This window comes from Sphaerodactylus townsendi, linkage group LG03, assembly GCF_021028975.2.
Source record: "Sphaerodactylus townsendi isolate TG3544 linkage group LG03, MPM_Stown_v2.3, whole genome shotgun sequence".
In the NCBI taxonomy this organism is placed as follows: Eukaryota; Metazoa; Chordata; class Lepidosauria; order Squamata; family Sphaerodactylidae; genus Sphaerodactylus; species Sphaerodactylus townsendi.
The window spans coordinates 56,520,946-56,544,293 of record NC_059427.1 but is presented as its reverse complement, the minus strand read 5'-3'; the positions used below and the strand labels follow the sequence as shown (position 1 = coordinate 56,544,293).

At 41.9% G+C, this 23,348-nt stretch overlaps 1 protein-coding gene across 4 annotated transcripts in view; it reads left to right on the top strand.

The window, feature by feature from the left end:
• The window catches only part of CACNA1D (calcium voltage-gated channel subunit alpha1 D), a 181,938-nt gene that overhangs the window by 125,484 nt on the left and 33,106 nt on the right, over nt 1-23,348 (top strand). For all 4 annotated transcript variants that reach the window (XM_048491394.1, XM_048491393.1, XM_048491391.1 and 1 more), the window contains one exon: nt 2,926-3,056. In XM_048491394.1, the coding sequence (XP_048347351.1) occupies nt 2,926-3,056 (131 nt within the window). The remainder of the gene's footprint in view (nt 1-2,925; nt 3,057-23,348) is intronic.

Sequence of the window (23,348 nt, the reverse complement as noted above, 5' to 3'; positions counted from 1 at the left end):
CGTTAATTAAGCACATGAACAGCCTTTGCCAGCATAAGCTTTAGATCTTGACATAGTTCCTCTTTTGGGTTCTACTACTTAGTTTCAATTCATTGCTGCTTACAAAATTTTATATTATTTTTCATCCGTTCTAATATTAATTTTTGAGGATGTAATCAGATAATGCAGTGCTTATGAGCATATCTGGAACAAAAGAATGGGAAATGCCACTGAAATGCAGAAAACAGTAGTGCCAAATTCTGCTGTGGAATGTACAAATCATTTCACATGTTTAAGGCATAAATAATAGTGAAAGAGGAATGAACATTACTTCTTCAGATTGGAACATAGAATAGTTGGCATACAGAAAATTTGCCTGCCAGTATATGTTGAAATGTGATATTTTACTGAAAACACAAAGTAGGAAAAATGAAATTTAAGAAATACCATAAGTGAAGCACATGTTAATCTTTGATATCAAATAACAAGTCCAAAGTCAGCATGAAATGCATTATATATAAAGTCCTTGAATTGGCCAAACTACATTTTCCCACCAGTTTTTTTTTTCACGCATTTAATTATGTGCCACATCTCTCAAACAGGATCTGTTGAAACTGAATTTCATAGCTAAGGACAAGCCAAATATTTGTTTCTGAGTGATAAGTAAATTTAATTAAGAAATAATTTATACTAACATGATGAATTACTAGTGTCTGAAAACCTGTTTGCTTGATTTAGTTATAATTGGAAATAGATTTGTGATTTACAATGTCAAATCACTTTTCAAAAATTCAAGTACAGTTTAGAATGAATTAATGTTGCCAACATTAAATGGAAAGAGGACAGAGAAGCCACTAAAGTCCATGTTCTTCTTTTTTTTATTACAAGGTTTCCTCTGAATTCCCCATCCTTTTACCCTCCAAGCCTAGACAAGTTTAATACCTTCTGTCTTCTTCCAGAATTCGTTTTGCTGAAATACATTCCCTTGACTTTCCCTTTAATGTTGTTTTCAACCCTGTTCAATGTATGATCACTTCTGCTTAGCTTCTTTCCTTCACATATATAGCAGTGTCTGCCTTGCTCAAACTACGAAGTTAAAGAATGTATCAGAAAGCCCACAAAACATGTAGGGAGCATATATATTATTCATACACACACAGCTATTTAACTATGAATCAGATAGTTACAAATAGCTGTGAAATTATTTGAGCCTCCACATTTACTGGTGCAAAATATTTGTGTAACATGAGAAACCAGCTTCAGGCCCGCTGTAAGCAAGTTTGTCTCATACTGTCTCTTAGAAAGTGTTTCATCTCATCCTCTTCGTTCCTTTTCCAAAAAAAATCATTTTATATATTATTTCCTTTTTGGTGCTCTTCTTATATTTCAGAGGAAATAATAACAAGGATGGGGAAAGCTTTTTGCCGGGGGACTTGATCATGGGCATATTGCAGCAAATAATTGTCATAATAAAACATTTACCCTGAGTTTAAATACATTAGCTGAGCTATGATTTCCAGGATAACATGTGTGAGAACTGTATGGACAGATCCAGTTGCTATAACAAAGCTGCAACACTTGCATTGCAGTCAGTGGAAGTTTATGGTCCCAAGATGCCTTTTGATTTGCCATTTGTCACAAGAATGGAGCAGGCTTAATGGTGCTATTAAGAGATGGCATGGAACAGACTGGGCTCCCAACCAAGCACCTTTCAATCAAATAGGTTTATATGTCTTGTTTTGTTTTGTAAACTATCACTTAACCTTGCAAATGATACATAAACTATTAAATAAAATGCAGCCCTACTTTATCTGCCCTGATAATTACTCCACTCAGGAATAGAGTCCATTTTGGGATTTATTGTTCTGGACATTTGTTTAATGTAATCCCTGGAATGTCAGACAATATAACACAAGCAACCTCCCCCCCCCCCCACAAAACCCCTCTCCAAATCTATCAGTGGTGGGAAGAGGTAATTACCACTGTAAAAAATGCCATCAAATTACTAAACTCTTTCCTATCTTTTGCATTTAAAACAGAGTAGGAGTGGCTAATAATGGCAAATATGGGAGAAGAATTCAAAATGCCCCATCACCTGCTCTCCTCCTTACTTTTACACCACTCTAGATCTTATCCCAGTTTACTTCTAACTGAATTGATTGCTCTAACTGCCTGCCCTCCTCCCAGCATTCCATCAGCTCTCATTGGCTGTTCTCAGAGAGAGGCAGAACTGGGCCTGTACAACATAGTTGTACCTCCTTACTTCCTCACCTTTAAAACAAATACAAGTTTAATATATCATAATTAATGTAAAAGTTATGCTATTCCCAAAGCCAAGTCTAAAAATGTACCTGGTGAAAGAAGACCTTTTCAGGACCTGCATGTTTACTACAGCAGGCAAAACAGCAATTGCATGGAGCAATTTCAGGCTGAAAAAGTAGACTGGAGGAAAGGGTTGAATGATCCAAATCCCCATTGCTTAAATATTTTAATTTTTTTTAATGTTTGCCACCTGGTGTACCCTGATTGGGTGAAAGGAAGGCATAAAGATTTTCTAAAATAAATAAATAAATAAATAAATATAATGTTGTGAAAGGGTACCAAATACAAGAAAAATTCCTTCAGTTATAACACTCTCCATTAAAACTGATCAGGATTGGCATTTCAGATTCCATGCAGGTATTAACATTCCAAAATACTCTTTGATCCTCAGTTAAAAAAAATTCCTTTCACAAGAAGTAGTTCACATCTGCTTCTGTTGTTTAAGCCTAAACTGCGTGCTAAAAATAGCTTTACGCTAGTTTTTCGGCAGTTTCATTAGAAGCGAAAATCCTACCGCTGATAGTACCCATTGCGTTTCTTTTTCCTGAACTGGATAAGAGTTTATATGAGCTACTGATGAAATATTGCTGACTTGGGAGAGATCTGTCTGGTCTGTTCATTTAGATGATGAGGTAACCGTGGGGAAGTTCTATGCCACCTTCCTGATACAGGACTACTTTAGGAAATTCAAGAAACGGAAAGAACAAGGACTGGTGGGGAAACACCCTGCAAAGAACACCACAGTTGCACTCCAGGTGATTTTGTTTTCTACATGTTAACTAACTATGTTGCAAGTCTATTGAGAAAAACAGGTAAATGGCTGTGGGTGAAATAAGCAGTGCTACGAGGACGATAATTTGTTGAGACACTTTGGGGTCTTCCTCCATAAAAAAGAAATAAGCACATTGTACTGTATGCTATCAGGTAAGTGTCAAATGCCTTTCTTATAAAACCTGCAACCAATGGCAGCAAATGCTTTTTATGGGAAACTCACAGGTGATTTAAAGCTGCTGCTCTTAAAACTAGTCTGCAAAACATTTTTGAAGACCAGGCTCTATGTGAGTTAAAATGACATTTGGGTTGACTGTTTGACTTTGCAGAAGCAATTTGTTTCTCTCTCCCTTTGTACCTCCAAAGGTCTCAGTTGAACAGATTCAGTATGAAAACAGAGTCCCTAAAGGACTTACAGTCATTTTAAGACACATTTTCTTCCAGGGAAGAAAATGCCATAAAAAGACAGTAAATGGGTGAACAAACCCTCTTCGCTATACCTTAGTGATGAACCGGAATCAGAAGACCAGCATTCAAGTCCCTACTCAGCATGAAACTCACTAAGTGACTTCAGTCAAGTCACTCTTTCTCTGCCTATTCTGCTTCACAGTGTTTTTGTAAGATAAAATGGGGGAGAGAAGTTCTGAGATTAAAATGTTAACTGGGTTTTCAACCTCAGTCAAGCCAGGCTAGCAATAACATTTGTAGATGAAAACGCCAGGTGAAAATTCCGCATTCACGCAAGACCTGTAGCATGAGGGCAGCACTGCCAGAAGACAAAGCAAATAGGTTTGATGGCCTAGGAGCACTGCCGGAACCTCCTTCCCCTGCGGCATATGTGAGAATGGCATGTGTGTGTATGTATATGCAAGTCTGAATATTAGAAGGAAACTGTTGGCATGCTTAATGGACTTCCATGTCCATCTTTGCTGTAATGGGGAAGATCTGTATTCTCACATTCTCATATCCTCAAAAGGTTCACCGCTTTAGCTGAACATAGCTGTCCTACTTATTTTTATGCTGAAAAATCGTTCCTTCAAATACTCTCAAACTATCCATGATATCTGTAGCAGAGTTCTTGTCTTTCAAGGCAGTGTATTCTCCTCTGTTCCAATCTGTGGGATTCTGTCCATAAGCTCAAAATGCAAACATTTAAGTATTTCTCCCTCTCTCTAGTAGCCATCACCATTTCTGGTATATTCTTTTAAGCTGTCTTTTAAATGTTGGTGCAACCTTGTTGAGTCAGTGAAAGTTTCCAAGTCACATGCTTTCCAGACTAATTCACTTTAAGCAGATCTGCCCCTTAAGACCTTTGATGGTGTCATGAGTTCTCCTGTGTTATACTAATTATGTGTTTCTGAATAAATACAACTATCTCACCTCAGCCATGAACTAATGAGGGGGTTGTGGTAAGTCATCATATCACAGTATCGGCCTCCAATCTAACACTACAATGTTAACTGTCCTCGTTTTCAGGATTGCTGAACTAACATATAGGAGGACTGTTAAATGCTCTAAAGAACTAAATAAAAGCTGATGGTTATAAGATATATTTAATTTTATTTCTTACATTCGATAATTTCTCAACAGACATAAGACCCTAAGCGTCTTTCAAACAGTATCTGGTAGAATGGTTCAAATGGTATTTTCTTGAAATCTAGATGCTGGATTTGGGTTACTGGTACTAGCAGTCACAGGCAGAGCAACAGTGAGTACGGGCATTTCCAGTTCATACATAGTAAAATCCCTTGCCTTATATAGTCCTGTGACTGCAGCCACTTGTGGGAAGTGATATATAAGGGACTAAGCAGCTTCACATGCTTTACATGAATATGGCAGGGGGGAGAAGCATCTTTCTGGTCCTGTAAGTCACCATAGTGAAACTGCATGGTCCTATTGGCACATATATGTCTATGGCCAAGAGACCACACTGTGTGTGATATTTTGGTGCATATGAACTGGGCCTATGTATCTCTTGTTGCACTGGAAGAAAATGAAGATTGTTCTGTCCACATGACTTGGAAGCATAGACATTCCAGAAGGATTGTTCATCATTTTTTCAATACTGACTTGAATTTTCATTAAAAATAGGATAAACACCATAGTAATTAAAGACATAAGAATGAAAAGACATAAGAATGTTACAATACTACAACACTGTGTAGACCACATATGCAGTGATGTTTTCTTTTCAAATTTGGGCATGCATTTTTGACTTTGCCTATGAAAAAATGGTGATCTGTAATAACTATATGATGAACTGTGGATTTTTTTTTAAATGGCACCCTAGCACTGGTGTAGTGAGAGGGACACAAGGGGTGCTTGAACCCCAGGCACCACTTGAAATGGTCATATGGGGGAGGGAGGGGCATGTTTAGCCAGCTGCCCCCTTCCTCTCCCCCAGCAGTAAGCCTTCTACAACCAGTGAGGGATGCTGAGCTGCAGAGGGTCCCACCGCACAGCATCAGGCCAGGAAGGTAGCCAGAGTGTGGTCCTGGTGCTGGGCAAGGGAGAAAGGGCTCCTTCCTTCTTTCCCTTCTTCCTTCTCTCTCTTCTTGCTCTCCTGCTTTCTTACTCTCCTTCCCTCTCTCCTTCCTTTATTCTCTCTCTCCTTCTCTCTCTGCTTTCTCTCTCTCGCCTCGCTTTCTTATTTGCTTGCTTGCTTTCCTCTCCTTTGCTCTCTCCTACTCTTTTCATCTCTCTCTCCTTCAATGTCTCTCTTTTTCTTTTCCTCTCTCTTTTCCTCTCTCTCTTTCTCTTTTTATCTCTCTTCATACTCTTTTCTTTCTCCCTTTCCCCATATCTTTCCCAGAACATCATAACATTATTATTTTACTTTTTAAGATACCAAATAGTAAAGAATTTGCAAATAAAGTTTCCAAGGATGAAACAGTTGTGTAGCAGTTGTGGCTTAGGTAATACTCCAGATTCAGCTGATACAACCTTTCATACTGCTATATGGTGAGAACAAGAAAAACCATAGACAAAATTTTCAGTGCCAAGATACTAATACAGTTGTACAGACTATTCTTTATGTCAGAAATTGGCAGTACATCTTATGCAGATGTTTAACTTGTTACTCAAAACAAAAAGCACATCATTATAGACAATAATGCCCTTGTTACTGATGGCTCTACTTTTAGTTGTTGCAAGTGGTATTGGAGATAAGAAAACTGTGTAGTCAGATTTTTATAAGAACTAGGTATATTTAAGCACCTGGTAAGCTGAGTATGTTTTGACAGAATGCAAACTCAGATCTTGAGTACAAGACTCATGCTGCCAGGATATGAGCTGTTTCATCAAAGGTGCTCTGCTGAGATAAGTTTTCTGATGCCTGCAGAAGTTGCCAGCCATTGACATAATTCAGTACTCCATTTAAATCACTTAGTTTACACTGAAAAAGAAATGGTGCATCTGTTCATAATTCCAGAAAAGGGTCTTTAATGAGAGGCAGCCCTAGTCAAGGTTTGTCAGACGAGGACTTGGGAACCCAGCTTCAAATCCCCACCGCCATGAAGCTTGCTTGGTGACTATAGGCTAAGCAGCTTCTCATTCTAACAGTCTTATTTCACAGGGTTGTTGTGAGGATAAAATAGTGGTGGGGAAAACCAGCTATATTGCGCTGGGATTCCTGGAGGAAGGATAGGCAATGTGACACCGATATGGTTGGTACAGATATGATCAAGCTCAATCTGAAGTACCGTATAAACTCGTGTGTAAGCCGACTCATGTATAAGCGGAGGGACCTAATTTTACTACCCAAACCTGGGAAATTGTATTAACTCGCGTATAAGCCGAAGGCAGGAAGCCGGGAGGCAGAGGGAGCTCTTTATTTGGGCAGTGACTCCCCCTGATGCCATTGCCCAAATAAGGAGCTCCCTCCACCTCCTGGCAGCCTGGGCTTCCTCAAACCCAGTTGGGAGGTGGAGGGAGCTTTTTATTTGGGCAATGACATCAGGGGGAGTCACTGCCCAAATAAGGAGCTCCCTCCACCTCATGTTGACAAACTGGGCTTCCCTGCAAACCCAGCCGAGGAGGTGGAGAGGAGCTCCCTTATTTGAACTTAATGACATCAGGGGAGTCACTGCCCAAATAAAGGAGCTCCCTCTGCCCTGGGTTTGAGGAAGCCCAGCCAACCAGGGGCCATTCCTCTTCACCCTCCGAGGGAGGGGCAGCAACAAACAGCTTATTACACAGCCATGCAGGGAGGGAATTACGTCCCGGCCATGCCCCCAGCCTCAGCAGAGGCCTGAAGAGCCAGCTGGTAAGCAGTGACTCATGTATAAGCCAAGGGGGCATTTTTCAGCCTTAAAACAGGGCTGAAAAACTCAGCTTATACGCGAGTATATACGGTAATAACCATATGCAGATCTAGTATCATATAAAGCACTTAGGACATCTACTGTAGGACTGTCCAAGCGCTACCCTGACAATAAGAAAAAGAGAGAGCTCTGCCCTTTCCCCTAACTTCTCGTGATATATGCCATCTACACTTACTTGCAGGAAGAACCTTTTTAATTCAGGTAGGGTTTCCTCATTAATTTGGGTACCTGTTTCAGAGCAAGTAGATTGAGACATCTGGATATCATGATTTGTCATGCTTTCTTGAGGTTAGTATTCCAGAGAGAAATGATCACAGTGTTTACCTTTATAGAAGAAAAGTCCCAATCTTTGAAAACTCACTGAAGCCTAAAATTTAGCTCCTTTTCAAAACATCAGAAAAACATGGATGTGGAGACAGTCAGCCTCTGAAGTGGGGGATTTAGTTGGGCTGCATACACACAATCTGATATTGGGTAGAGCTTGATCTGCTTCCAGGTTGCCAGGGAGCTGGAAATAATCCGATGGTAGGGACAACTGCTTGAATGAAGGTGCCAAAAGAAACTTGTGATGAATCAAGTTGAACATAGGCCATAACTCATTTGGGGGGCCATCTACTCCATTGTGATGATAGTGCCTGAATGTCACTATCATGTTTGTGCAGTACTGTTTAGCTGAGGTATTTTAAATCATTGGAAGGCAGTTTTAACTTTAGCTACAGAAGAAGACAGAAGAACCATGGGCAGCTTTTGCAAAATATGATGGTTAAAATCACTTGTACATATTCTAACTTGGATATCATTTGGAGTATAGATTTGAATCAGCTTGCCCTTTGAGGCTGAGCTTGTGCTGTTTTGCTGGATATCTTTTAATTTGTATAGCTTGAGGATATGGGCAGGGTTCCTGGGAAGATTAGGCCTTTTACCTCCATGCTTGATCTTTGCCCTTACAGGCTTGTGAATGTTTCCAGAAGAGTTACATTAACTGTGAATGGAGTAAGTTTTAACTTTCTCCTTGAGGGAAAGGGTGATCCCAACATTCTTGAAAGAGCCTGCAATTCTTTGCCTGCTGTCAATGAACTATATAAGTTCTGATTTTCCATACATGGGCAAGGAAGCACATGTCAAATAATTCATGAATGCTCCTGATCACTTTGAATTGTTTCATCCTGGTTTCTGATCCTGGGGACAGAAACTGCCTCTATCAGTCCAGTGAACTGCTGCAAATAGAAATACAGAAGGAAAATATATTTTGAACCTGTCAGTAGCTTCCAAAATCATCAGCCTTGGCATTCCTCTTAAAAGTTAGCTGGGTCAGAGGACTGAGATGTACTTTACTCTGAATATTATTTAAATCAGTATTAAAACAAACAGAGGTAATAAAAATATATTCAAAATTAGTAAGAATTATAGTATCAGGAAAGAGGAAACTTGGCTATGTATATAGAACATACTTCAGCTGGCTCCTTAAAAGTGACAAAGATGGTGTCCGGTAAATATCCCTCAAGTGAGAGTTCCATAGATAGGGCACAGTCACAGAAAAAGACATTTGTAGCCGTTTATGGGACAGCTATAAACAGACTGATAGACTGATACAACTGATAGACTGATACAGACTGATACAATTGATAGACAAGGTGCTGTAGGAGAAAGCAGTCCTTTAGATCGCCTATTGTGTCTGGAAAGAAAATGAAAGCCTGATTAGTGAGCACCAGGAAAATATCCTTGGTCCAGTGAACCCCTATAAGTTCTAACTGTAGTGTTGTGAACTAGATAAACTTTCTGAAAACTTTTTAAAGGTATAACATATTTCAGTAGCCTAGCACAGAGGTTACTGTGGCAAGATCATCATTTATGGAAGTGCATTTCTCATTCTGTTTTTCAGGAGCATCTAGTTTTCTAGTTTTAAGATGTGGGAGGTTTTGGAATAATTGAGCCATTTTTGTAACTTTGTAATTACTTCCAATATATTTTTGAATTTAAGTGTTCTGGGATAGTTGTAAGAGATCATTTAGTTTGGTACTTTTCGTGCTGAGCTGCAGCTGTCTTTATCAGTGTTGTGCAGACACAGTCTGCTCAGTCTTGCAGATTAAAGATTTGTTGATAAGTTCAAACGTCGAATGCTTTTAGCGCTGTATGGACAGCCAGTCTGGGAAATCCCCAGAGGCACAGAAAGATTTTGTGTGAGGGCAGTGCCTTTTCATTGGCAAGCACTTTGAGAACAGTTTTATCTTATGCTTATCTATGCTGGTCTATGACTGTCATAAAGATTGATTGGTCGATTGATCTATGAGACAGGCTAAATTCTCAGAGGGGATAGTTTTGTTGCTTGGTAAAAGTAGGGAAGTTTTCACACCACCTTCTCAATGATCTTAACAGTATTTGCAACTATTGTTTATGCTCATTAAACTGCCAGACATACATCTTCAGTGATACATCTTCACCTTCAAAATTACGATGGAGCCACAGATAGGTAAAAGTCAAATCAAAACTTGTAGTTTTGCAGAGTGAAATGACACTGTGATGACAATAGCAGTACTTAAATCAGCTATAATAAAGAGAGCAAAAATACTGACAAACCTGATGAAAGGATAACCCTGATTAGACTGACTTGGGCCCCAAACAGACATGATTGAGTCTTCCTAGCATTTTACAAAGATGAAAAAGTACTGTGTGCTGCCCCAGTTTTTACTGCACTGAAGGCATGGGTGAGACCTTCCACACTTGCATTGCAACTAATTGAAACTACCATTCCCTCCTGTATTTTTATTACTATGGAATGGACATAAACAGGAACCCTTTCTTTGCACCTGTTTTTTCCCCTCCACTCCATGGCTAATAATGGGGGGTGGGGGTGAGGGGTGGAGTTAATTCAGCAAAGCCATGGATGAGTGAAAAGGGGAAACTTCTTCCCTGTGCTACAGCCCTAACCAACATCATGGCCCTGTACAACAGTTATGAATCATTTTAAAATGCCAGGCAGATCAGTGTATGTACCTTCCAACATATTTCTGTTTTGGCCCTTAGAGTCATCTCTATGAGATCCTTCTTCTTGCATATTTGCTTATTAATAGGCACCTCATTTCTTTTAAAAAGATCAGCTAGAAATATATGTAACTCAAGAATCAATATGAATATCTTTCTAAACAAAAATTAAATTGCAATACATCAGAACACTTTTTACAGCAATTTGATTTCCCACAGCCTTAAAAAGTAAAGGGCTTTAGAGGTCTATGCTAATATATCAAGTCTGTAAGGGAAGGGAGGGGAGAAAACTCAGAAAAATGCCTAGCAAGGAACATATTATATTTACAACCTGTACTTGCTCCTCTGGAATCCAGATTTACAGATCTGAGTTTCAACACCTTGTTTTTTCCCCACTCTCCCAAACACACATTTTAAACAGAGGGGAGAGGGCGCCATGAACGGGAGTGTGCCTACTCTCCCAAACACACATTTTAGACGGTGGGTGGGGGGGTAGAGGGTGCTGCAAACGGGAGGGCGCCTACTCTCTCAAACACACATTTTAGACATGGGGGTGGAGGTCACTGTGAACAAAAGTGTGACCACTCTCTCAAACACTCATTTAAAAAGAGAAGAGAAGAGTTTGGATTTATATCCCCCCCTTTCTCTCCTGCAGGAGACTCAAAGGGGCTTACAATCTCCTTGCCACTTCCCCCCTCACAACAAACACCCTGTGAGGTAGGTGGGGCTGAGAGAGCTCTGAGAAGCTGTGACTAGCCCAAGGTCACCCAGCTGGCATGTGTGGGAGTGTACAGGCTAATCTGAATTCCCCAGATAAGCCTCCACAGCTCAGGTGGCAGAGCTGGGAATCAAACCCGGTTCCTCCAGATTAGATACCCGAGCTCTTAACCTCCTATGCCACTGCTGCTCCTTAAGACAGAGATGGGGTGGAGGGCGCCACAAGCAGGAGTGCACCCACCCTCCCAAACACACATTTTCGAAAGGGGGGTAGAGGGTGCTGCAAACGGGAGTGTGTCCACTCTCTCAAACAGGGGGGGTCAGAGCGCAAGGCAGGAAAAATGGCCCCGTTTCTTCTGCCATGGTGTTTTTCATGGCAGCAGAAGCACACAGGGGCATTTCAAAAGAACCTCCAATTTGGCAGTTTTTGAAAGTCATGGGGAAAAGGGGAAATGGTGGTGCAACGCAGGGGCAGACCCTCTGCAGCTTAGGGGACCATGAAGAATTCCTGGCTACACAGGAGTAGTCCCCATGCTAACAACTGTACAATTTCACCATGAAAAAATGGTGTTAAATAGGGTAAGGGATATCATGTAAAGTTAAATTACAGTAGTGGTTTGTTATTTTATATCTGCTTTCTTTTAAAAAATGCAAGATATTTGATGTGTAGAGTATTTTATATTGTATCTTAATGTTTTTAAATCATCTGTTATTAACTTTTTCAAGTTTTTGCAATGAAAAGAAATGCAATTTTGAAAAATGAACATGAGCTTTAGTTTAATGATATAACAGTGTATAGTAGAACAAAAATGTCACAAACAATGTGAGAAATTTATCAATGTATGCAGGAATGTGTCAGCATTACATTTTATTTTAGTAAATTATAATTTTATTTATTAGTAAATTATAATATTACATTTTATTTTAGTAAATTATAATTCATCTATTATTTATGATATTTATCTTCACTTTCCCCAGTACTGAACACAGTTCACACCACTTCAAATTATCAGTCACAATGTAATAACTGCATATTTGAACTTCATCAAGGAAATGAACTAGTAAGCAACATTAAATTTAAAACTGTAGCATTAAAATGAGCATGGCAGCAATACTGATTATTAAAAATGCGAGACAAAAATCAGACAGCAACCACATAACTAAGGCTACTTCCGCACACGCAAAATAATGCGTTTTCAAACCACTTTCACAACTGTTTGCAAGTGGATTTTGCCATTCCGCACAGCTTCAAAGAGCACTGAAAGTAATTTGAAAGTGCATTATTCTCCATGTGCGGAATGAGCCTATGTAACAATAGCTTAATATTACAAAACTATCAGTTCTTTATTGGATACTGAAACACAGGCAAAAAAGGTCCAAGGATGAGTACATTCAGCAACTACTTTACTTGCACTGAGAAGTGCCTAGCCTTGAGCTTTTCCATTTCACTTCAGGTGGTGCTGGGCTTTTGTTTTATTCACACAAGGGCCTTTCCAACTGAAAGCCAGGTAGAGTTCTGTAGCGTTTCAGGGTCAAAGCTGCACTTTGAATAGGTTGGTAACCAATGTAGATTTTTTTTTCAATCATGCAACTAATATCGCCACAGCATACCCGTCAACACTTTTTGTATTGGGAATTACAAGTGTGTGTCACGACCAGACAGTCTCGGATCCAAAGGGAAGCAGCTTTGCCTTTCAAAGCACAATCAACAAGTTCTTTAAAATATCACTACAGTTAAGGCTACTCTGTTCCAGTTGCAATACTGTAATTTCAACCTATTAGCAACCCCCTAAAATGGTAATTTCCTGAATACTGTTCCACACATGTTTTTACCAAATCTTTTGTTAAGCAGAAACCACTTTTTTTGATGCTCAAGCTGCATTATGTCCATGGGTTATTTTTATTGTTCTCCAGTTGGCCAGAGAGTTCATATTTATTCAGAATATAAATAATTTACTTGATTTTCAGATACTTTATGATTTATAAATCAATCTAAAACTCATTTCCCAAAAAACAAGTCACATAACATTTTTCTTAAGAATTCCCTGTTAAATGTGACTAGCACGCAGCTCAATTTTTATTTATTAGATTTACATGTTGCCAGAAGGCAGCTGCTACATGTTCAGATTATCCCACAAAATCAATGTAGACCAATAACATTAGAATACTTGCCAACCCCAAAATCTGAACTGACAGATTGCAACAGAGTGAAACAAAAGTAGATTCTTTCGATCTGAATGGTGTAAGATATCTCTCAGAGCTCAATCCAGAGGGCTCTGGCAACCACGGATGCTGCCACTTCTGTTCTGCCACACCACCTCCAGAGGGCTTCTAGATGGTGCAGGAAAGCAACAAAAATTCAGACCCCCCCCCCTCCCCGGAATGCTTTTCATAGAACAAAATAGACTTACATCCATCTTTTCAGATGTCATAAGTCCAGGGCCTGTGCCAAGGGCACCCCCAGCTTGAAAGCCACAGGAACGCCCCCAGTCTGCACCCAGCTGCCCCAGAGTCTTGGAGTTGGCCAACACAGCTCTGCAGGGCACAGGCTCTTCTGCAGTGACTACTTTCCTGTTTGCCGTCCTCACCAAAGTAAATGCCACTCATGCAAGAGGGGTGGGTAAACACACCAGCATGTTCCCACTCTGGCTCCAACAGCTGATTTGTCCCCCTACCATCAGAACTAGGCTGCCCCACACAGTACTTTAACCTTGTTATTAATAAGGTTACATTCCATCAGTTGTGACACAAGCTCATGTGGAAAGATTCTAGGAGCATCTATCTGAACCAGATGTGTTATGGACCCTAAGGTACAGGTAAAATGTGATTGATTTTCTTAGGCTTAGTTGAAATACTCCAGTAAAATGTTTCCTCTAGGCTTAGAGATTTGGGTAAAACAAATACAATATTTGGCCCAAATCTGGGTGAATTTGGGCATATTCGGGCAAAAATCGGCCAAATATTTCCTGCCTGAATATGAACAAATCTGAATGCAAGGTATTGAAGCATTTTTTGTGGTATTTTTGGTGTTATTTTGCGTTTTGGTCTTCAGGGGGTGCAGTTTTAAAGCTAGTGGCACCAACATTTCAGGGTATCATCCAGAGACTATCCTGATGAAGTTTGGTGAAGTTTTGTTCAGGGGGGCCAAAGTTATGGACCCCCAAAGGGGGTGCCCCATCCCCCATTGTTTCCAATGGGAGCTAGCAGGAGATGGGGGCTACCCCCTTTGAGGGCCCATAACTTTGCCCCCCCTGAACCAAATATCACCAAACTTGAGTGGTATCATCAAGACAGTCTCTGGATGATACTCTGAAATTTTGGTGCCACTAGCTTTAAAAATGCATCCCTGATAGGCGCCCCAAGAAATTTGCCCAGATTCTCTTCTTCGCAGTTCCTTGTCTCCATTGTATCCAATGGGGATTTCTGAGGGCCTTTCCCCACTCCCTTCCATCCCCCCTATGCCGTGCGCTGCTCTCAGCGCGCGGCATCCCAACTTAGCAGGGCAGTCCAGAAGCAGTCCCCACTCCACCTCAAGGCCTGTGGTGGGGTCGCTAAAACGTTGCTCTGGAAGAGCACCTGGGATGCCGCGCACTAAAGGGGCGTGACAGCGGCAGCATCGGGGCGGCTGCGCTGTGGCCGCCCCTTCCGTGGGGAGGAAGGAGGAACCCCACGCTACTCTCCTCAAGTAGCGCGGGGCTTACGGTATGTGGGGAAAGGCCCTGAGTGAGTGAGCAGGCTGCACTTTTTTGAAGATAGAGGCACCAGACTTTCAAGGTGGCTTCAGGAGACCCTCCTAGTAATAGCATTCAGGCTTGGTGAACTTTGCTTCTGGGAGTTCAATTTTATGGGCCCCCAAAAGACTTATTTTGTTTCCCCACTCCTGCACGTGAAGCAGGTTTCCTGCTCCTGCACGTTAAGCCTGCTGGCTGAGTTATCTCTGAACTCTCTCAATGAACCCCCTCCCACCTCCCCCTGAAGCAAAGTTCACCAAGACTGGATGCTGTTACCAGGAGAGCCTCCTGGAGCGACCTTGAAAGTCTGGTGCCTCTACCTTGAAAAATGTGCAGCCTGCTTACACACTCAGAAATTCCCCATTGGCTACAATGGAGCCACTGCAAGAGAGCAGCAGAGATCTACCAGGCTCTGGGCTGAACCATAGAGTTCTATGGTGGCAGAAAAAAGTTTTTTCCCACACCATAGGTAGCCCTAGTCCTGTCAAGAGCTCCAGAACTCCACTAATGAAGTAACTCCATAGGCTCTGTTAGGCCCTGGCTGCCATGTAGCTGGCTCTGTGGTAGAGGTTTCAATGGGAGGCACTCTGGTGGGGGTCTTGCTCTGGGTAGGGGCATTTATTTCCTGCAGGACTGCTGGTGTGAGTCTCCTAAAAGGAACCAGCCAATTTTGCTAAAGTTTGCTTGGAAGAGGCAAATGCTGTGGGCACCCAGTCGAAGGTGAACCTGATGCCCACAGCATTTGCCCCTCCCAAGCAAACTTTAGAAAAGTTGGCTGGTTCCTTTCAAGAGGCTCACATCAGCATCCCTGCTGTAAATTAGGCACCCTTACCCAGAACAATGCCCCCCAGAGGCTGCCCCAAATCTCTAGCACAGAGCCAGCTGAACGCTGAGCATTCATTGTTTATTCAATATACCATAGGAACACATGAAGCTGTCGATCTTTGGTTCATCAAAGTCAGCATCACTTTCTGGGGGCGCATTACAGGACCACTCCCTGAGAGCCAGCGTGGTGTAGTGGTTAAGAGCAGGTGGATTCTAATCTGGAGAACTGGGTTTGATTCCCCACTCCTCCACCTGAGTGACAGAGGCTTATCTGGTGAACCTGATGTGTTTCTGCACTCCTGCTGGGTGATCTTGGGCTAGTCTCAGTTCTTGGGAGGGAGGGAGGGATGGAGGGAGGGGTGGCATGCAAGGGAGGGGAGGAAGTGGGAGGGCTGCAAGCCCCATTGAAATCTGTGGTGGGGAAAAACAATTAATTTTTCCCACCATAGAACTTGCTGAAGAGAGCTGGGAGATTCTATGCTCTGAAGTGGCTCCATTGCAGCCAATGGGGAATTTCTGGGGGAGGGCTGTGCGGTGCACATTTTTCAAGGTAGAGGCACAAAACTTTCAGAGCATCTTCAGGAAACTCTCTTGATGACACCACCCAGGTTTGCTGAACTTTGCTTCAGGGGATGGTGGAAGGTGGGTCCTATTGCTTTGGGTTCCCATAACATTGAACCCCCTGAAGCAAAGGTCACCAAACCTGTATGGTGTCATCAAGAGACTCTCTTGAAGACACCCTGAAAGTTTTGTGGCTTTACCTTAAAAATGTGCACCCCACAGCCCTTCCCAAAGAAATTCCCCATTGACTACAATGGAGTCAAGGCGCTTCAGAGCACAGAATCTGTGGAAATTCCTTTGGGAGATTGTCAGGGGCGCTTTTTAGAATCTACTGGGACCAAAATTTTGGGGTCTCATCCGAAAACTGTCCTTATAATATCCCCCAGGTTTGGTGAAGTTTGGTTCAGGGAGGCCAAAGTTATGGATCCTCAAAGGGGTATCTCCCATCTCCTGTTATCTCCCATTGGAAACAATGGGGGATGGGGGTATGCACTTTGGGAGTCCATAACTTTGCACCCCCTAAATCAAACTTCACCAACTCAAGAGGTCATCATCAGGACAGTCTCCGAATCATACTCTGAAATTTGGGTGGTTCTAGCATTAAAAATGCGCCCCCTGCAGGCAAAAATGTGAAAAAACACCAAAAATACAGAACATTCAAACGGACCGAATTTTTCAGATATACCCGAATATTCAGTATATCCGAATATGCTATTTGTCTTATTTAGGCATACAGATGATTTTATGCTCAAATAAATCCAAATCCAAATTTTACTGAATTTTTAGGGTATTTACCAAGCCTAGTTTCCTCCAGAGGTGTATATGTTCCCATTTTCACTTAATCTTAATGTGTGATGTAAATGCTTCACACTATACTTCTCTCTTGGAAAAAAGATGCTGTAGATCAGGGATCCCCAGCCTTTTCAAGCCTTCAGGCACATCTGGAATTCTGACATGGCTTGGTGGGTGCAGCAACAAAATGGCTGCCACAAAGTGGCTGCCTTAGGAAGTGGAGTCAGAAACAGAATGACTGCCACAGCTTAACTTCAGTCACACAGTGGAGAGATCCTTGTGCTGTGGTGGCAGCTGCTGCCAAAGCAACGTTTTTTTAAAAAAATCTGCCCCATTGATCAAATCTCCAGTAGTCAATCAGAAGCATTGCTGGGTTAAGAAAAAACCACTAGTTGGAGGTTAAGAGCTCGTGTATCTAATCTGGAGGAACTGGGTTTGATTCCCAGCTCTGCCACCTGAGCTGTGGAGGCTTATCTAGGGAATTCAGATTAGCCTGTACACTCCCACACATGCCAGCTGGGTGACCTTGGGCTAGTCACAGCTTCTCGGAGCTCTCTCAGCCCCACCTACCTCACAGGGTGTTTGTTGTGAGGGGGGAAGGGCAAGGAGATTGTAAGCCCCTTTGAGTCTCCTGCTGGAGAGAAAGGGGGAATATAAATCCAAACTCTTCTTCTTCTTCTTCTACCTGTTCCCATCCACTTCCTAAAAATACTTGGTGGGTGCCAGAAAAGATGTTGGTTTGTACCACTATGCCCATGGGCACCACACTGGCAATCTCAGCACTAGGTAAATGTGTGAACTGGGCCTTGGTATTTATTTTTTAATTAAACATATATATTTGCTTACATTATTGCAAATAATCTTATTTATAGTGCAACCACAACAGAATCAGCTAAGTAGTCTGGGGGCAGGAGTGTAATTAAATATGTCAGTAGCAATGGAAATAATTTTACATTGATGTCCCACACCCATTGCATTGTATGCAGAACAGCTGTTTAGCAGACCATGAATGACTTTAATTATTAATGTCTACTACTTTGTATCGAGCTGCCCACTCATTACATTTCCCCTAGAAAGAGAATATGGATTTTCTATACTTGTGTGTTTAATCACTTACATAGTATATAACACAGAGAGAGACGGGCAGGTGCATTTGCTTGTTTATAATCTCAAATGCATGATTCTCTTTAAAATAGCACTGCTCTTTTTTCTGCCATGTTAAAAACCTTCCAATTAACTAGTGCAACAATAATATGTATGCAGTGGTGGAAATTTAAAAGAGAACTTCAGTGGTCATCAGATGCAAATGAGGATGGTACGTCATTCTAATTCACTTTCATTAGCCTGCTTTATGTCTATTGGGGTCTGGTGAACAGAGTTTCGTACATACAGTCCTTTGTAGAGGGAGAGGGAAGCTTTGGGGATTGGATTGGCAGGATGGATTCTGTGAAGAGAAGTGGTTCTTTGGAGACCAGAGTTGACTACTATGTTTCTTACGTTCACTGCTACAGTGTAAGTGCTCTCTTTTTGTTGTTTAATGATGGTTTCTATATACTTATGCATTCAGTTTTGTGCTGCATTTTATTTTGTTAATTTTGATTACTTGTAAAGCAAAAGGCATAGATAGCTTCTTTTGCTTTTCTGGCAACCAGTGCAGGTAAGTGATACCCGAGAGACAGCAGCAACCATTGACACCTTTTGGTTAAAAAATATTATTTCCATGGTATCTGTAGACTTTTAACATTTTAGGTTGCTGATCCATTTTGTCTTGTTAAAATACTCTTTGTGAAATTGTTTTGAAACAAATATTCAGTTTTTGTTTATTTTTAATACTAACAAATATAGATATTAGACCAAGTAGACACTATTACCTGTTATAAATGAAAACTATCATTTTTTGCTATTAGGAAAACTAAACTAGGTACACATTTGTAGCACACATAATAAAACATATTTTTAAAAAGCCATAATAAAAATACCAGTTGTTTCCTAAAATTTATCAAAATGTAAGCATTCACTTGTTTGTGAAAGTTTTAGATCCCAAAACTGGAAATTCCATGCGAAAAAACAGGTATTCTATTATGCTAATAATATAGATGGTCTATATAAAATTTATTTATTGTTCAACCATAATAGAAGCTGTTAATATAGTAACAGCTTAACATAGAATGTATGTTTGTCTGTAAGGAGTATTCATGTCTATGTAAAATGGTTTTTATTGTGAATGGATTAATAAGTAGTCCCTTCTAAAGCTTAAATTTATACTTCAAAACCAGAAAGGGCAGATTGGTTTTAATTACCATAAGCTTTCTCCATACTAAAATGAGCACATCTTATCAATTGTGCTCTGAATGTGGGATTCTTATGATTTAAAACAAATTCTAACGTTTGTCTGGTTGATTACTAATGACTTGTCCAAACAAACATGTCATTTGGAACTCATGTGGTATGCTTTACCTATCCCTGATATTAGGTGATCCTCGTGTAATCTTTTAGTTGTTTTTTAAAAAAGAACATTATTACTTGTATTTTCAGATGCATGTCATGCAGTGTGGGTGAATTAATGATTAATGCTGGCTTGGGAAAATCAGGGGTATTATTATGCTTCCTAAAGAACAGCTGCATTGAATTATCATGTCAATTTGAAGTTGTAATCTTATGTGTTATAGGACAACCCACTGAAGTGATAGGCTTGATCTTGTTAAGTAATTATGGCCAGCCTGATCCAGCCAGTTAAGGTGAAATACTTTAAAGTCAAGGTACAAACTACAAAGGAGGGGACACCATTTTTTTTGCAACACAGAGATCCTTGCATTGCTTCCTATTAATAAATGGGGGGGGGGGGGAGAATAGCAGCCCTTTGGATTGGCTGCAAAGCACCATCAGTGGAGTGAGGTCAGCAGAGTTCTCTACCTCCCACCTCTTGCTATAGTCCATTAAAATTGTGAAATTGAGCTGCTAAAGGAGTGAAGGGATTCTCAAGAATATCCAAAGGGCTCATTGTGTATGTCAAATGAGTAGAACTATTTAAAATTGCCACATTCCACTACCAATGGAAGTATTGTCCACTAATAAAACTGCACGTTTGGAGCCAAACCTTTATTCTGAAGTTCTTTAGAATATGGCCTTTTTTCCGACAGTTTCCATCCCCAACTTAGTAATACTGTTGCAACATTAAAATCAGATGCTGAGCTAGTTCTTGGGATTTGGGCCTGATTGGCTGTTTGACTTTTGGATGAATACTGTTAAAGGGACAACTTCAGTCAAACTCCGTATGAAGTCAGCTTTCTTCACTCATGTCCAATGTAGGGAAGACAAATAGAATTATTTATTTCTGATTCTTTAAATAGTTCGTTACATAGTTCAAAAGGAAATATTTCTTGGCCATCATGTTCACTGTTTTTTCTACTAGGGAGAAGAGCATACAAGAGTTTTGGGTGACATCTACCTTCTGGTCGGGAGGCAGGGTCAACTCTTGATCACCTGCTTAGAGGGAAGAGTTCCCCTCCTCCTTCCAGATCCGTGCAACAAATGCCATTGAGACAGGTCAAGAGAGCTCAGTTTCTTCATTTAATCCTCTCACTTTCTCACTCCATTTCCCTAAGAGCCAGCATGGTGTAGTGGTTAAGAGCAGGTGGATTTTAATCTGGTGGACCAGGTTTGTTTCCCTACTCTGACACATGAAGCCTGCTAGGAGATCTTGGGCTAGTCATTGTTCTCTTGGAACTCTTTCAGTCAGAGGTGGAGCGAGGGGAAACTGCACCCAGGCTGCATGTGCACCCTGCGCCCCTGCCCTGGAATGTCCCACCCCCTCCCTAGCCGTCCACACCTCCACTGGGGCTCCACCCAGGGCGTTGCCCCCACTCCATTGGCACTATGCCACTGCTTTTACCCCCACCTACATCACAAGGTCTCTGGTGTGGAGAGAGGAAGGGGAAGGAGTTGGAAAGCACTTTGGGACTCCGTATGGCTGATTTTGCGCTTTCTAAATTCTCCATGGCTTAGCCGGGGAGTGTACCTGCTGCGGGACTCTCACCCTGCTTGTAGTTCCCCACTGCTGCCTGGCTCTTTCCTTTGCTCGAGTCAGGGCCAGTGAGGGAAGCCCCAAATGGTTCCCCAGAAGCCCAGGGCTTTCTCATAATCACTGCTAAAGCACAGCAAGCTCTCCCATAGTCTCTTTCACACACGCTTGGGCAGCCTCCATTTCCTGCGTTTGGATTGGCTGAATCTCATCCCACCCACCCCCACTCACTTTCACTATTTTAGTTTTACATGACTCTGAATACAAATCAGATGCTGAGAATCACGCCCCCCCCAGTCTAAAATCCTTGTGTGTGTGATGGGATCACCACCCACCCACGTCTAAAATGTAAATCTAAAATCCTTGCATGTTTGAGAGAATCGCCGCCCTCCGTTCGCGGCGCCTGTACATGCCTCTTTTCTGCCCAAGGTTTCTCCCTCTATAAAAACCAAGGTTTCTCCCTCCATTTTTTTCACTGTTGGGGGTGGGGGAGAGCACCATTTCTCAATGCTGTCCATTGGTGCAGTGGGCCAGAGCGGCAAGGCGGGATAACTGGCTCCTGTTTCTGCTACTGAGGAATTTTGTACGGCAGCGGAAGGCTCCAGAGCAGCAAAGGGGCATTTCAAGAGGACCCTAACCTTTGCAGTTTAGGACATTTGTGGAGCAAAGCCATTGCTGCGGGGTGGCTCTGGGGCAGAAACATGGCAGCCACACTGCAGCACAGGGAGCTGTGCAAAACTCCCGATTGCATCAGGGCATTCCCCATGCCAACAGAGGGGCAATTTTGGCATGCAAAATCGGCCTATGGTTGAGAAAAGGGGGGTATAAATTTAAACTTCTTCTTTCTCCCCACTTATTCATTTATCCTAAATAAAGGTGAGGGATCTTCATGGGAAGAGGTAGCAAGACTGTCCACAGGTAGGGGAAAGGGCAGCTAAATTCAGAGAGCAATGGGCTTAAACTAAGACTCAGTACTTTGGGAGGAGATAATTTTTCATCACTCTCTGGTTCTTTTCTAGGGAATAGAAGTTTCCTTCAGTTTAGAGGCGGAGTATGGATTCCACTGTCCTTTACTTCCCCCATTTCTTTATTCTTTTGTCAGGAAAGAAAGAATTTTGAGTAGGAATTCCAAGCTGTGTTCAACTTTTCCTGATCTCTAATTTGGCAGGGAGATACTTCCTCTTTTTTTCACTTCCTTACTTTTTATTTCATTCATTTGTTTGTTTTTGGATTTATAGCCATTTTTTCCTATATGTGCTCAAGTGTCATAGGCAGGGTCAAGAGCAGCTCACAGCTGGGTCAGTAGTTTAATGGAATCAAGCACCAAGTACAGGAGGATGAAATAGAACCACGTCCCGAGTCCAAAGGAGAACAAAACCAGATTCAGGCACCAGAAAGATAAACTGTGGCTTGCAAGTCCATGCATGATAGTGCTGCCACAATACAGTTTGACTGACTACCAATCCTTTTTATAGCAGATATCCTACCCACCAGTGCAAACACTTCATGCAGCTGTGTTACTGCAATCTGGCTCCTGTAAAGACTTCTGATCAAGCCCAGCTTGCCCCAGAGCTGCTAGACTGCTGCTGCATCTTCTTCCCTGCAAACTGGCACTAACCTTCCTCCAGCAACACTCTTGGGGCTCTGGGGACAAAGGGGGTGAGAGGGCTGGCAGGAGGCTGGGGAATCTCGGAGCTGAGACCTGGCTGTGGCTCCCAGCCTGCTTGCTCTGTTGAAGCCTCTGGACCTGCTCCTTCAGAGACTACTGAAGGTTCTGCCTGAGCCTCTGGGCCAAGTATTGCAGGTACTGTAGAAAGGTGAGGTTCAGAGCCTGCAGGCATTACATGGGACTTTGGGGGCAAAACTTCGCCCTCTTCCCCATCTGAATCTTCCTCCAAGGGGTTGCCAGACATGCCGGACTGGGCCACAACATCAGGGCAGCTTTAAAAAATGCACAACACTAAAATACAATTGATTCCGTTTCTGGGGTGTCAACTTTGACACTAAAATCTTACTAGGGTGGAAAGAGAAGAGGAAAAGGAACAAAGGATAAGATAGGTCAAAGGACAGGGAGCAGGGAGGTCAGGTCTAATAGAAATGCCAACCAAAGGCCTGATGGAATAGTGCCATCTTTCAGCCCCTGTGGAACTGTGATAAGTTCCACAGGACCCTGGTCTCATTTGACAGAGCATTCCACTAGGCTGGGACCACAGCTGAAAATGCTGTGACCCGGGTCAATGACTGCTGGACACTTTTTAGGCCAGGGACTACTTCCATTGTGCTGGTGAGAAACTTTAGGTAGGAAACTTGTGTGGTATTTTCAGC